Source organism: Exserohilum turcica (assembly GCF_000359705.1).
Source record: "Exserohilum turcica Et28A unplaced genomic scaffold SETTUscaffold_2, whole genome shotgun sequence".
In the NCBI taxonomy this organism is placed as follows: Eukaryota; Fungi; Ascomycota; class Dothideomycetes; order Pleosporales; family Pleosporaceae; genus Exserohilum; species Exserohilum turcicum.
In genome coordinates, this window is record NW_007360025.1 from 1,833,585 (window position 1) to 1,846,202 (window position 12,618).

Here is a 12,618-nt window from a genome sequence, read left to right on the forward strand (position 1 = left end):
GATTTCATGCATTATCCATGTCTGGTGGCGGCGGAGGCACTAGCTGGCGGGCTGCGTGAGGCATAAGTATGATATGGGGGTGGTGTAGCCGGTGTAGGAGTCGTTCTTTTTTTTTTCCTCCTCGCCGGCTGCCTCCCACCGTCATGCCAACCTGCCACCCCCCCCCCTCTGGTTTGTCGTCAAAGCACTGCCATGTCACTCACCGCCGGACTGAGCGCGCGCCCTCGCTTAATCCACCGCTTGCGGCTGCCAGCGCCCTGCCCGCCCAAAGAGACCACCACGGCGTCATACAGCGGCCGCGTACCACCCAGCACATTGTGCAAAGCTGGTACAGCACTCACGTCATACAGGCCCAACCTACCGCCAGCGAGTCGTTGTGGAATCACCACGACGGCCACCCTCCATGACAAGACAACGACGGAGAGGCAGACAGGCAGCAAGCAGATGCCCACACACAGAAAAGAAGCAAAGGCATCGTCATCCTCCTCCTCCTGCCATGCCTCGTCCAGTATTCAAACTGCGAGCACCAGTCACCTCCCATCACACCCTTGCCGCATCCGGCAATCTATCCGCCGATGCGGCTGCGTCACTAGTGCCGTAACCCATGAAATGAAGCCAGCATCTTGCGCCGCCTACTTTCTTACCTCTGTGCGCCCTACAAAGCTGATCCCCAAGACAAGCTCACATAAGAGCCTGCTCCCTCCGCCCCCTCCGCTCCCAGCGCCCACATCCGCTCTCTCCCGCTCTCTCACACTCACCACTCGTTGAACCGCAAACATGGTTGTAGGCTCTGTTCTCGTCACTGGGTACGCTACCCCTCCACCCCGCCATGCACTTTCCCACTACCACAATTGATACTGACCACAGCGCAGTGGCACCGGCTACATTGGCTCCTTCACCGCCCTCGCCCTCCTCGAGGCCGACTACAAGGTCGTCATTGTCGACAATCTCTACAACTCGTCGGCCGAAGTCATCAACCGCATCGAGCTCATCTGCGGCAAGCGCCCCTCGTTTTACCAGTGCGACGTGACCGACGAGGCTGCCCTCGACAAGGTCTTTGAGGAGAACCCCGACATTGACAATGTCATTCACTTTGCCGCGCTCAAGGTGAGTTCCCGTTCCCGTGTTCACGGCGCCGCCCAATCTCACATCATCGGTCCCAGGCTGTCGGCGAGTCGGGAGAGATTCCCCTCACATACTACCGCGTCAACGTCGGCGGCTCCATTGCCCTCCTCTCGTCCATGGTCAAGCACAATGTCAACAACATTGTCTTCTCCTCGTCTGCCACCGTCTACGGCGACGCGACGCGCGTCCCCAACATGATTCCAATCCCCGAACACTGTCCCATCGGCCCGACCAATGTCTACGGGCGCACAAAGTCCACCATCGAGGCCGCAATCACCGACACCATCGAGGCAGAGCGCAACAATGCGAGAAAGGCCGGCAAGGACGAAAAGGAAATCAGCAAATGGAACGCCGCCCTGTTGCGCTACTTCAACCCCGCCGGCGCGCATCCCAGCGGCATCATGGGCGAAAACCCTCTCGGTGTCCCGTACAACCTCCTACCCTTGTTGGCGCAAGTTGCGATCGGCAAGCGTGACAAGCTTCTTGTCTTTGGCGACGACTACGCCAGCAAGGATGGCACGGCGATCCGCGACTACATCCACGTGCTGGACCTCGCCCGCGGCCACCTCCAAGCCCTCAACTACCTGCGCGAGCAAAAGCCCGGCGTCAAGGCCTGGAACCTGGGTACCGGCAAGGGCTCCACCGTCTTTGAAATGATCAAAGCCTTCAGCTCCGTCGTCGGCCGCGATCTGCCTTACCAGGTCGCTCCCCGGAGACCCGGTGATGTCCTCGACCTGACGGCCAACCCCACCCTCGCCAACAAGGAGCTTGACTGGAAGACCGAATTCACACTCGAAGATGCCTGTGCCGACCTGTGGAAGTGGACAGAGAATAACCCAGAAGGCTACAACCAGCAACCACCAAAAGACTTTGTCGATGCCCTCAAGAACAACAAGGCTTGAATCAAATCAAAATCAAAATCAAAATCAAAAATCTATTTCGTTTCGTTTCGTTTCGTTTGGATAGGAGCCCCTCCTTCCCCCCTTCCCACGTCTCACGGCATGAGGGGGAGGAGGATGAAGGGGGCTAATGGATACTTTGCATGTATAGATTTTTCTTGGATACGATTTAATCCCACACAACTGCAATATGAACCTTCATTTGATGCTTTGGAATTTTGGGTATAACGTGAGAGTGTATGAGAGAGAGAGACTATGCTGCTGCATCTTTGCAAAACAACCACGACAACTTACTCAAGCAATATCCTCAATCGGACAGTTGGGATGCAGCACATACACGACCTTTTCGTTGCCCTCGGCCTGTCCCTGTTCATCTGCCAGTCCTTCACCCCGAATCAACATGAGATATTGTTCCTGCATCACTCGTTGTTAGCCCCTCACACGCACACACACAGCACAGCACAATGCATCCACGACAAGCTTACCTTGACAACCTTCTTGAGCACCTTCTTGGCGAGCGCACGCTCCTTTTCCAGATCCTCTTGCGTCTCGAGTTCGTTTTCCTTTTGCTCCAGGTACCAGATGAGGAGCTCTTCTTCCTCGACGCCGTCCTGCGTTTCCTCCTGGTCTTGGTTGACGCGCTTGACAAACATGTTGCGCATCGACACGTACTTGTCGTGTGTGATTTTTGTCTTTTCTCGCGGTGCTACGGCCGGTGTTGCTGTGCGCGCTTGCGATGCTTCTCGCTGGTCCTCTTCCATTGGCGCATCGCCGTCTTGTTCTGCTGCTGCCGCTGCCGCAAGAAGAGCTTCGTCGTCGTCGTCTTCCACCTCGACGTCGTCCTTTTCAACCGAGATAATGGACTGCCGGAGAAGGTTGTACGCTTCCTTGACAAACTCGGGGGTAATGTCCGTGACGCAGTTTGCTTTGGCAATGGCCTCGGAAAGACGAATCATACTTTCCAGCTGACGCACCGTGATGCGGTAGCTGTTGCGCCCAATGCCGCCCTGAGCGTCATCTGCACGCAGTTCCTTGTACTTCTCCACAAGCGTTTCCTTTGCCTCGTCGGTAAATTCCGGCCTGAAGGTTCTCGCAAAGCGAATGTAACGCTGCAATTGCTCCGTGTTGAATTCAGGATCCACGGCCTCATCTCGGTGCTGATGAATACCCACAATGTGCTCTGCGAGATGGCGATCAACAGCCTCGTCGCACTCGTCAAGAACCACAAAGAACAGATCAAAACGAGACATGATGGGCGCAGACATGTTGATGTTAGCGCGTAGTGTTGTCTTGCGGTTGTAGCGACCGCCCACCGGGTTGGCTGCTGCCAGGATCGAAGTACGGGCGTTGAGCGTTGCTTGGATTCCCGCCTTTGCAATGGAAATGGTCTGCTGTTCCATAGCTTCGTGGATAGCCACCTGGTCGGCAATGTCCATCTTGTCAAACTCATCAATGGCGCAGATGCCGTTGTCAGCAAGCATGAGTGCTCCAGCTTCAATCGTAAACTCGCCAGTCTCCTCGTCCTTGACAACGGCAGCTGTGAGACCAGCAGCTGATGAAGCCTTACCCGAAGTGTAGACGGCGCGAGGAAGAAAGCTGCAAATGTACTTGAGGAACTGCGATTTTGACGTCGAAGGGTCGCCGACAATGCAAATGTTGATATCTCCACGTAGTGACATGCCTTCTGGTGTTTCCTTGGACACGCCCCCCATTAGCTGGAGCAGCAGACCTTTCTTGATGACCTGGTGGCCGTACACCATTGGCGCGATTGAGTCGACTAATCGCATAAAGATGTTGGGCTTGTGCACCATGTCCTTGAGATCTTGAATCTCGGCCGCAGTCAGAGTGCCAAGGTACTCTTCTTGTGCCTCCTCGCCGCTTGTTGCATTGGACTCGATTTGACCCTGGCCAAGCGATGCGAGGATATTGCTAGCCTGGCCTGTCAAGTAATGGTTGGAAGATTGTCCAGGGGTGGAGTGATCGGGCGAGACCATGCATGCCAGGAAGGACATGCGGTAAGTGAGGTCACGGACACCAAGAGCCTTGAGACCGCTCACGCCAGACCCGCCGACGTCGTTGCCTCGCGTGGTATTCGAAGTATCCCTCATTGCTTGCGGCCGCACACCAGGAACGCGGAACTGACTCACGTCGGGAATGACAATGACAGTGCCCGTAAAGATGCACTTCTCTCCAGCCTTTGCACGGTCCACCATTTCTCCTCGCAGAATGACGTCCATTGTGCGCGGCATGCTACCAGTGGGAATCTCGGAGCTGTTTTCCTGGATGCGCACCTTTTGCCAATCGACAAAGGTAGATTGCCGAATGTCCAGTCGCCAGCCTTCCCTGTTCATGCACGTTATGTTGGGACATTGTGTTGGCTCGGTGTATTTGAACGTTTGTTCAATATTTGGCACGACCGTGTTGCAAATCTCGCATACAAAAGTCGCCATTGAGAGCTCTGGGCGAACTTCCGAGGTTCGAGTTACGGTGCCGGAGATGGACAACAAGCTGCCAATTGACGTGGTGCGGAGCTGGCGAATGCGCGAAACAAGAGGCAGATTGTAAAACGCCAAGGTGAAGAGCTTGTCCGTCTGCTGATTCGCCGTCTTCTCGTTGAGACTTTCATTCTGGCTCTCCGAGTTCCCGGCGTTGGACGTAGCCGTCACCGAAGCTGTCGAAGCTGGCTGCTTGTGCTGACGGAAGTACTTGGGCTCGTACTTTGCAATGAGGTTGTGCAGTGAGCGAATCATGTAGGGCAGGAAGCGGTAGTATTCGCTTGCAATCGCAGCGGCAAGGATGCCATCCTCGTGTCTAAGAAGGTGCGTGTAGTCGACGTAGAGAGTAGAGAGGCCGTACAGCCGCATACCCCGTATTTGGGCAATGTAGTACTTGTCGGTGGTAGGGACCGCGCTCGAAGTGGGCAGCGCCGAAGACGACGGGTCTTCTGTGTAGCTATCTCCTGGTTAGCCGGGCTGTCGTCGTCGTCCTGGACTGCGCATCTCACTTCTCGAGGAACTCCTGGAAACGCAACGATAGCGTCTCTCCAGTAACATCGACCACCTTGGGGATGTCTGTTCGAGGGGCATTGGTCCGCCTGCCTGGTACTCGTGCTCCGATAATCTCGTCATCTGGGTCGCCTTCTATATCACTGTTTGCGCCAGCACTCTCAGAGGGCGGTCCGCGGGGCCTCGCCGACGAGGATCGCATCTGGGGTGTTCGTGCATCGTTACCGTATGCGCTCGATGGCGTGGGCGCAGCGTCCGAATTGAGGGCCAGATCCAGAAGAGACGACATGATTTGGGTAGAGTTATGGTGGTATAGGGTGCTGTTTGCTCAAAACAGGAACCCTCGAAGCTAGGCGGGGGTGCTGTAAACACGCGAAAACGCGGTCGCGCTGGCCGGATGAGGAAGTAAGTATAGGTCCGTGCACATCGCTGGAGACGGACGTGAACATCACACAAGCCAGCACGTTGCGGGAACATATCTCTGCTAGTTTAGTATAAAGAACTTGAGTTTTACAGATACATATACGCGAAGATGTTCGATTGTATATTCAAAGGTATCACATACACACAGCCTTTTGCCAAACGCCCTGCATTAACCCCATGTACCGCCGCCACCCCGTCCTGCTCTCCTTTGAGCGCTCAGTCTCCAGTCGTCCTCGCCTGCAAACTTGTTGTGTAGCGGCTGGATCCTCTCGGCCTTCTTCCTCTTACTCAACCGGTCTGTCGGTGCCACCTTGAAGAACGTAGGTGCAGCTTCCACCAGCCACTTTGGCTCAATAGCACTGCAGAAATGCATGTACTCTTTAGTGGTTTCCACAAGCGAGTGGTAGATGACGTGTTCTGCAGGCTTGCCAAAGAGCGACGAAGAAGGGTGCAAGTAGACAGGAGTGCCTTCGACGAGCGTCTTGTAGCCCTCTGCGGGATCTTTGCGGGCCGAGTTGCGGAAGAAACCCGAGCAGAGTGCTTGTCGAACCTTGATGGTATTGCGCCCACAAGATACCACCTGGTGTTTGTGCCGTGCCATGATTTGTAGTAACTGGTTTCGCACGTCTCGTACGCGCTGCATGTTCTTGGGCATGACAAAGTTCTCATGACACCACGGTGTGCTGAAGCCACCCTGCTTCCAGCCATTATAGACGTTGAGGAGAGTAATGTGGTCGCCAGATGGATCGTTAAACTTTTGCTTCTTCTGGTCGGCTTGCTGCTGCTTGTCTCGAGGGCGATGGAAGACGTTTTGGGTAGCGCTGATCATGGCCACAATTGTGAGAATCTCGTCTGAGCACTGAAGCTCAACTGATTTGATCAGTGATTTGGAGAGAGAGGGGTCCATGGGGAAATCCGCCATTTGTCGCCCAAGACGCGTCAGCAATCCTTCGTCATCCAGCGCGCCCAACTGATACAGCTCTTCCAAAGCTGTCAACATGGTGTTGGTAGGCGGTGGATCCATAAAGTCAAAATGCAACAGATCGTTAATACCCATAGCCTTGAGCATCAGAATCGTGTTGGACAAGTTCTGGCGCTGAATCTCGGGAATAGTCGTCGGCAGCATTTCGTTCTGGAACGCTGCTTCGGTATATAGACGGAAACATTTTCCTGGTCCTGTTCTTCCTGCTCTTCCACTTCTTTGGCGAGCCTGGGCCTGGGAAATGGGCGTAATCTGCAGACGGTCCATGCCCAGCTTTCCGTCGTAAGAACTCTGCTTGACGAAACCTGGATCGACGACGTAGAAAATACCGTCAATAGTCAAACTTGTCTCAGCAATGTTAGTAGCAATGACACATTTCCGGCTGCCTGCAGGTGCAGGCTCGAATATGCGCGACGCTACTTCAGATGGCAGGGCACCGTAGATGGGCAGAATCATCAACTCTGGCACATTCGGCCCCAGAGCCTTCATGCGCTCAGATAGAATCTCGCAGGAAGAATCGATTTCTTCTTTTCCGGTCAAGAAGAGCAGAATATCACCTGCTGGTTCTGTCAGGTGGATTTGCATGACCGTCACCAAGGCCGCATCAAGATAATCAGACTCCGGCTCTCGGCTGTACATGACCTCTACAGGGAACGTGCGGCCAGGAATGGAAAAGATGGGGCACTTGTAAAAGTACTCGGAAAACTTGTCGGCGTCCAGGGTGGCACTAGTGACAATGAGCTTCATGTCAGGCCGTCGCTTGAGTGTCTTTTTGAGTAGCCCAAACAGGACGTCCGTAGCAATGGTACGCTCGTGAGCCTCGTCAAGCATGATGCAGCTGTACTTGGACAGCATGGGGTCTAGCAGAATCTCACGCTGCAGGATACCGTCCGTCATGTACTTGATGCGCGTTTCTGGCGAAGTTTTGTCCTCGAATCGAATCGTGTAACCAACCTCGTTGCCCAAAGCACAGCCAACTTCCTCGGCGACACGTTTGGCGACACTCATGGCTGCCACACGTCTAGGCTGGGTACAGCCAATGACGAGCTCGTTGGCATAGCCAGCTTCGGCCAGATATTGTGTCATTTGTGTCGTCTTTCCGGAGCCGGTGTCACCGACTACAATCAAGATCTGATGGGCTGCAACAGCCTCAAGAAGTTGTTTCCTGAACTTGAAGACAGGCAACGACTCTCGCTGATCCTTGATGCTCATGTTGGTGCGTTTACCGAATGAGGTTTCGCGACTGTTTGTGGATATCTTCTTCCACTCCGGTAGTGCTTGACTGGGTTCATTTGTTCGAGTGTTGCGAAGATCGCTTGCAAACTGTCGTTGCTGAGCCATGGGATCATTCCATTGACTGCTCAAGTCGACATTCGCTGCTTCTTTTGCAGCCTTCTCCTGTGCTTCTTGTTGTTTCAAGTCCCGGCGTTCTCTGGCTAAGGAGTCCCCAGCCATTGCAGCGCGGTTGAGGGAACCATCAGGCGCCTTGACAACACGAATCGGCGAGAGCTCCAGTGATTGCTTGGTCTGGCCAGCCAAAAACGGGGGCTCCTCTTCTCGAACCTCAATGTCCACATCCTCTTCCTCTTCAAAACCACCCTCGCCGTTGATATGGGCATTAAAGTCCTCGTCAATGTCGGGGTAGTCGGATTTGGGGATTACACCAGAGGCAATAAGTTGTTTAATCTCCCATCGCTCCGGCGACGTCATGCGTTTCCGCATACCGTTTTTGCGACTGTTGTAACCATCTTCCACGACAGGTACAGAACTGTCGACTCCAGGGATACCCCCGAGGCCTTGTGCGTTGGCGCCCGTCCCAAACGCTGCTATGCGCTTGCCGGGCGCAAGATCGTGACCTGTGCGCTGGTCCACTTCTTTCATTGACAGCGATATTCTGCCGTTGTCCGTCTTGATGACCTTGACCTTGACCTCCTGCCATCTTGATACTAGGTCCGATGGATGATTGACTCGTCCTTCCATCATTTGAGTGACATGAACCAGACCATCGACCTTGCCCTTTACGCCCTGCAAGTTTACGAAGCAGCCAAAATCCTTGACGCCTGTGACCTTGCCATCGTAAATCTTGTACAACACTGGCTCGTCGTCGAGCTCGGGAGTAGGCGGCCGTCGGAATTCTTCAATGTCTTCGTCGCGGTACTTCTTGCGGCTTCGTTGCTTAGTATTGCTGGGCTTGACGGTTCGCGTGCGCCCAAATTCGTCTTCAAAGACGAGGTCGTCGTTTTGCTCCCGTTGGCGCCCCCGTCGCGGACTCACGGATGGGGAGCGCGAGTATGACCTGTCTCTCCTCCTGTGGCGCTTGCTCCGACTAATATCATCATCGCTGTCGTATGGGCTCATGCTCCTCTTTCGCGACCGCTCCTTGGGCTTGCCTGCTGCCTTGCCCGCAAGCCCTTCCAGCATAGCAAATGTATCATCCAGCGCGTCGGCCTGTGGTGCGTCGTTCGTAGGCTCCTCGTCTGCTACATCGTATTCCACTTCCTTGTCGGGAATTGCCAGACCCTTAAAAACACGCGTCTTGCGACTTGTAGCGTCGCCACCATCCTCTGTGCTTGCGCCTGCCTGCTTTCCGCCTGCGCTCTTTTTCTTATACTTGGGATGGAGTGTCAGAATCAGACGGTCGATACTCTCCACCAAGCTCTGCGGGAACTCGGCGCCCACAGCCTCGAGCTGGTTCTTGAAGTCGGCAACGTCTTTGCAGCTGGCATGCTGGTCAATGACAAACTCGGCGAGCGTCTTGTCAGAGACCCCGACGTGGTTCTGGATTTCCGACGTAACCTTGGAAACGAGCGACAAAAACTCGAGGTTGGCGAGATCGTCCATTGCGGCGGTTGGGCGTCTTCGCAGAGCGCGTTTGTCTGCGGCTTGTCGGGGCTAGGCGGACGCTGATGCCGTAGGGCTCGGGGTCGATTGTGGATGGCACTGCTTGTTTTGAGAAATCCTTCTCTACGCTCCAGCGACCATGCTCTTCGAGTTTCGTCTCTCCGCGCGTGCTGGCGGAATTTTGTGGTGAATGGAGTGGATGGAGGAGTCGTCGCATAGTTGGTCAAGAAAGTTGATGCGGCTCGGCGGCTCAAGCGCGCTAGGCCGTGTCCCCGCGCGGCAGCCACTCACCTCTCGCCAGACTCCGCATCACTCCATCTCGTCTTGCCCCCCGGGTGTTCAACCTCCGAAAGGTGCTGAGCGTGTTCTGTGCACAATTCACTGCTTAGTGGCACATCTTCACTGCCGATCCAACCGCCAAAATGAGCTCTACACGCATCTTCCACAACATCTCACGCATACCTGTCACATCCACGCTTGTCCTTATCTACGGTAACTACGAGCTCTATCGCATACACAAGGGCACACACCCGTACTGGAGTCCCATTCTTGAGGAAAAGGGCATCGTCCGACGGCGGACCAAGACTGTTTCAGAGGCGTCAGATGGAAATGTAGCTCAGGGAACGGAGACGAGGCGTGAGGGGGGCAAAGCGTCGATACAATGGCTGAACCTCAATGGAGTCCCGATTCCATTCATCGCACTGAAGTCAGCAGAGTGAGAGCATGTGACTGCTTGGGGAAGCACCCGTCGACTCGACGTTGACGGGCGGAGAAGACAGCCAAGGAGCAGCAAGAGAAGAGCCGGGGCCCATGACGACTTGTTTACTTTGTGCATTTTGCGACGGATTCAGGCGTTGGGTGTTGAAATGTTTGAGTGAGCACACTGGTCGTTTGACAAAGCATGGAGAGACACTGCAAGAGGAAGCGTTTGGTTACGGTAGGAGCTGGAAGCAACAATGGTCAAACTGCACTTTGCGGAGAAGGGATGGGACTGGTGCGGACAACAAGTTGTGAATGCAGAGACAGTCCCGGAAAACTTAGCCCTACCAACGAATCCAATCCTACAAACCTCCACACGTCCAGTCCGCGCGTCCTCGTCTCCACGCCCGATTTTATGCGCGTTAGTCTTGCAGCTTGAATGAGAACAAAAGCGGATAAAAATACCAGGCATCTATATATGTCATCTGTTTCGAGCGGATGCAGTGCTGCCCGACGATGTTGACTTTGGAGGGTCGAATGGTGCAATATGGTGCCATGTCCAACTCTTCCACATCCGGCTTAGTACCCTGATGCGACACCGACTTCACTGACCGGCTCAACCTCCAGTCAGCCTTGCATGTGGTGGTGTGTTCTGAGCCGGCCATATGACCAAGAGCACAGTTTGGTCAGCAAGTTGCAGAATTGCATGGCACCATTTTCTGCTCTGTTTGGCCACTCAGCCGGCTGCATTCACTTGATAGCTCCCCGTGCGAGATATATCCACTTTTGGTACGCCTCGGACAATTATATTGGAAATCACAGTCAGATATGAACGGACCAGGTACTAGGCTTCGATTGATTTATCCGATTGTGTGCGATGGCGCGATTGCTTCAGAAATACGGGGAAGTGATTTCCCCACCGTGATGCGGGTACCGTTGCAATCGAGCATGATATATAAGTACGACATGGGCTTTCTGGCGCTTCTTCACTTAAATCCCGCATTACTAGATTCCAAGCATTCTTTTTTCTGATACCCAAGTCGCTTTCCAGTTGAATTGTTATTGTACGCTCTATATCTTGACTCGCCATACATCTGCTAGACATTCCGAACGAGAATACCTCACAACACTGCAAAGTACCTCGCCATCCCACCAAGAGTAACATTCCACACATCCAGCCACCATGGCACCCGGACTCGTCGAACCGCAACATGAACCCAGCACCACATCCATCCCTTCCAAGCCCACAAACGCACACAACTACGTTCCCGGACGCTCCAAGTCCCAAAACTCCGAAGGCCCCTACGAGTACGAGGACCTGCGTCCGCATTTCCCGGACATCACATGGCCAGCGTACACCGAGATCCCGTACACAGACAAAGGCCAGCTAGGTGACGCAAACTTCAAGCACCTGCTTGCGTCAGCCACCGACGTATTTGACTACAATCCCAAGATCGGCACTGAGATCCACGGCGTCGACCTGGCCAACCTGAGCGACTTGCAAAAGAACGATCTCGCTCGCTTGATTGCCACACGGGGCGTCGTCTTCTTCCGCGACCAAAGGAACCTGACTATCGACAAGCAACGCGAACTGGGGCAGTACTTTGGCGAGCTGCACAAGCACGCCACGACGGGGGTTCCGAGGCGACAAGGGCTCGAGGACGTGCATGTTATTTATACTGGCGAAGGGAGTCCCGATCTGCGCGCTCTATTCACGCCTACGTTCCTGTGGCACTCGGATGTAAGATGCCCCTTGGCTTTGTGCTAGAAACCACTGTGTGTATATGGAAGCTGTGCTAATCGTATATACGACAATAGGTAACATACGAACTGCAACCGCCGTCCTACACGTCGCTCAAGGTGCTGACGGGCCCACCGCGTGGCGGCGGGGGTGACACGCTCTGGACGTCTCAGTACGCGGCGTATGACATGCTGTCGCCGCACATGCAAAAGTATCTCGAGTCGCTGACGGCGCTGCACTCTGCCGAGCTGCAGGCCCAGGGGAGCCGTGAGCTGGGTCGCACGGTGCGCCGCGAGCCCGTGACAACGGAGCACCCGCTGGTGCGGACGAACCCCGTCACGGGCTGGAAGAGCCTGTTCTTCAACCCGGGCTTTGTCACCAAGATTGTCGGCGTCCCCAAGACAGAGTCGGATCACATCATCGGCTTGCTGAACGAGATTGTGGCGACAAGCCCTGAGATCCAGGCTAGGTTCCAGTGGAGAGCGGGCGACGTTGCGTTTTGGGATAACAGAGTGACGGTCAGTTTGCGGATCCCCCTCCCCCCCCTACTTACCTGTCAGACGGTTAAACTAACGTGGCGTGTAGAACCATTCCGCGACATATGGCTTTGCACCGCACCGGAGACATGCAGTGAGGGTTGCTGCGCGTGCCGAACGACCGTATCTCGACCCGCAGAGTCAGTCTCAGGAAGAGGAGCTGAGTGAGCGGTATGGGGTGCCCAAGGCCAACAAGGATGGTAGTGGCGTGGTGAACTATAACGATTAATGAAGTTAGACAAAAATAGCAATACGTAATCAAAATAGTAGCAGCATCTGACCGACCAATCATCATCGTTACTCTAAATAGTAACGTATGTGGCAAGCGAGCGCCGCAGGCAAGCGAGCGCCGCACCCCACCAAACCT

The 12,618-nt window shown here is 54.6% G+C and overlaps 5 protein-coding genes across 5 annotated transcripts; 3 read left to right on the top strand and 2 right to left on the bottom strand.

Annotated features, from left to right (window-relative positions):
- Window positions 1-704: 704 nt before the first annotated feature.
- Window positions 705-2,232, top strand: SETTUDRAFT_163103 (uncharacterized protein). The gene is made up of 3 exons (XM_008027373.1): window positions 705-806; window positions 873-1,107; window positions 1,164-2,232. The coding sequence occupies exons 1-3, from the start codon at window positions 778-780 to the stop codon at window positions 2,025-2,027; spliced, it is 1,128 nt and encodes a 375-aa protein (XP_008025564.1). The 5' UTR covers window positions 705-777; the 3' UTR covers window positions 2,028-2,232.
- Window positions 2,233-2,270: 38 nt separating this feature from the next.
- Window positions 2,271-5,318, bottom strand: SETTUDRAFT_115771 (uncharacterized protein; the record flags this gene model as incomplete). The annotated part of the gene is made up of 3 exons (XM_008027374.1): window positions 2,271-2,438; window positions 2,510-4,976; window positions 5,029-5,318. 3 exons carry the CDS (start codon window positions 5,316-5,318, stop codon window positions 2,319-2,321), a joined length of 2,877 nt encoding a protein of 958 aa, XP_008025565.1. The 3' UTR covers window positions 2,271-2,318.
- A 238-nt stretch (window positions 5,319-5,556) lies between these two features.
- On the bottom strand, window positions 5,557-7,083 carry SETTUDRAFT_163104 (uncharacterized protein). Its single transcript, XM_008027375.1, has one exon. It carries the CDS (start codon window positions 7,071-7,073, stop codon window positions 5,622-5,624), a length of 1,452 nt encoding a protein of 483 aa, XP_008025566.1. The 5' UTR covers window positions 7,074-7,083; the 3' UTR covers window positions 5,557-5,621.
- Window positions 7,084-9,697: 2,614 nt separating this feature from the next.
- On the top strand, window positions 9,698-9,994 carry SETTUDRAFT_153797 (uncharacterized protein; the record flags this gene model as incomplete). The annotated part of the gene is made up of 1 exon (XM_008027376.1): window positions 9,698-9,994. The coding sequence occupies one exon, from the start codon at window positions 9,698-9,700 to the stop codon at window positions 9,992-9,994; it is 297 nt and encodes a 98-aa protein (XP_008025567.1).
- Window positions 9,995-11,016: 1,022 nt separating this feature from the next.
- On the top strand, window positions 11,017-12,480 carry SETTUDRAFT_135596 (uncharacterized protein; the record flags this gene model as incomplete). Its single annotated transcript, XM_008027377.1, has 3 exons — window positions 11,017-11,715; window positions 11,793-12,233; window positions 12,301-12,480. The coding sequence occupies exons 1-3, from the start codon at window positions 11,158-11,160 to the stop codon at window positions 12,478-12,480; spliced, it is 1,179 nt and encodes a 392-aa protein (XP_008025568.1). The 5' UTR covers window positions 11,017-11,157.
- Between the last annotated feature and the right edge of the window lie 138 nt (window positions 12,481-12,618).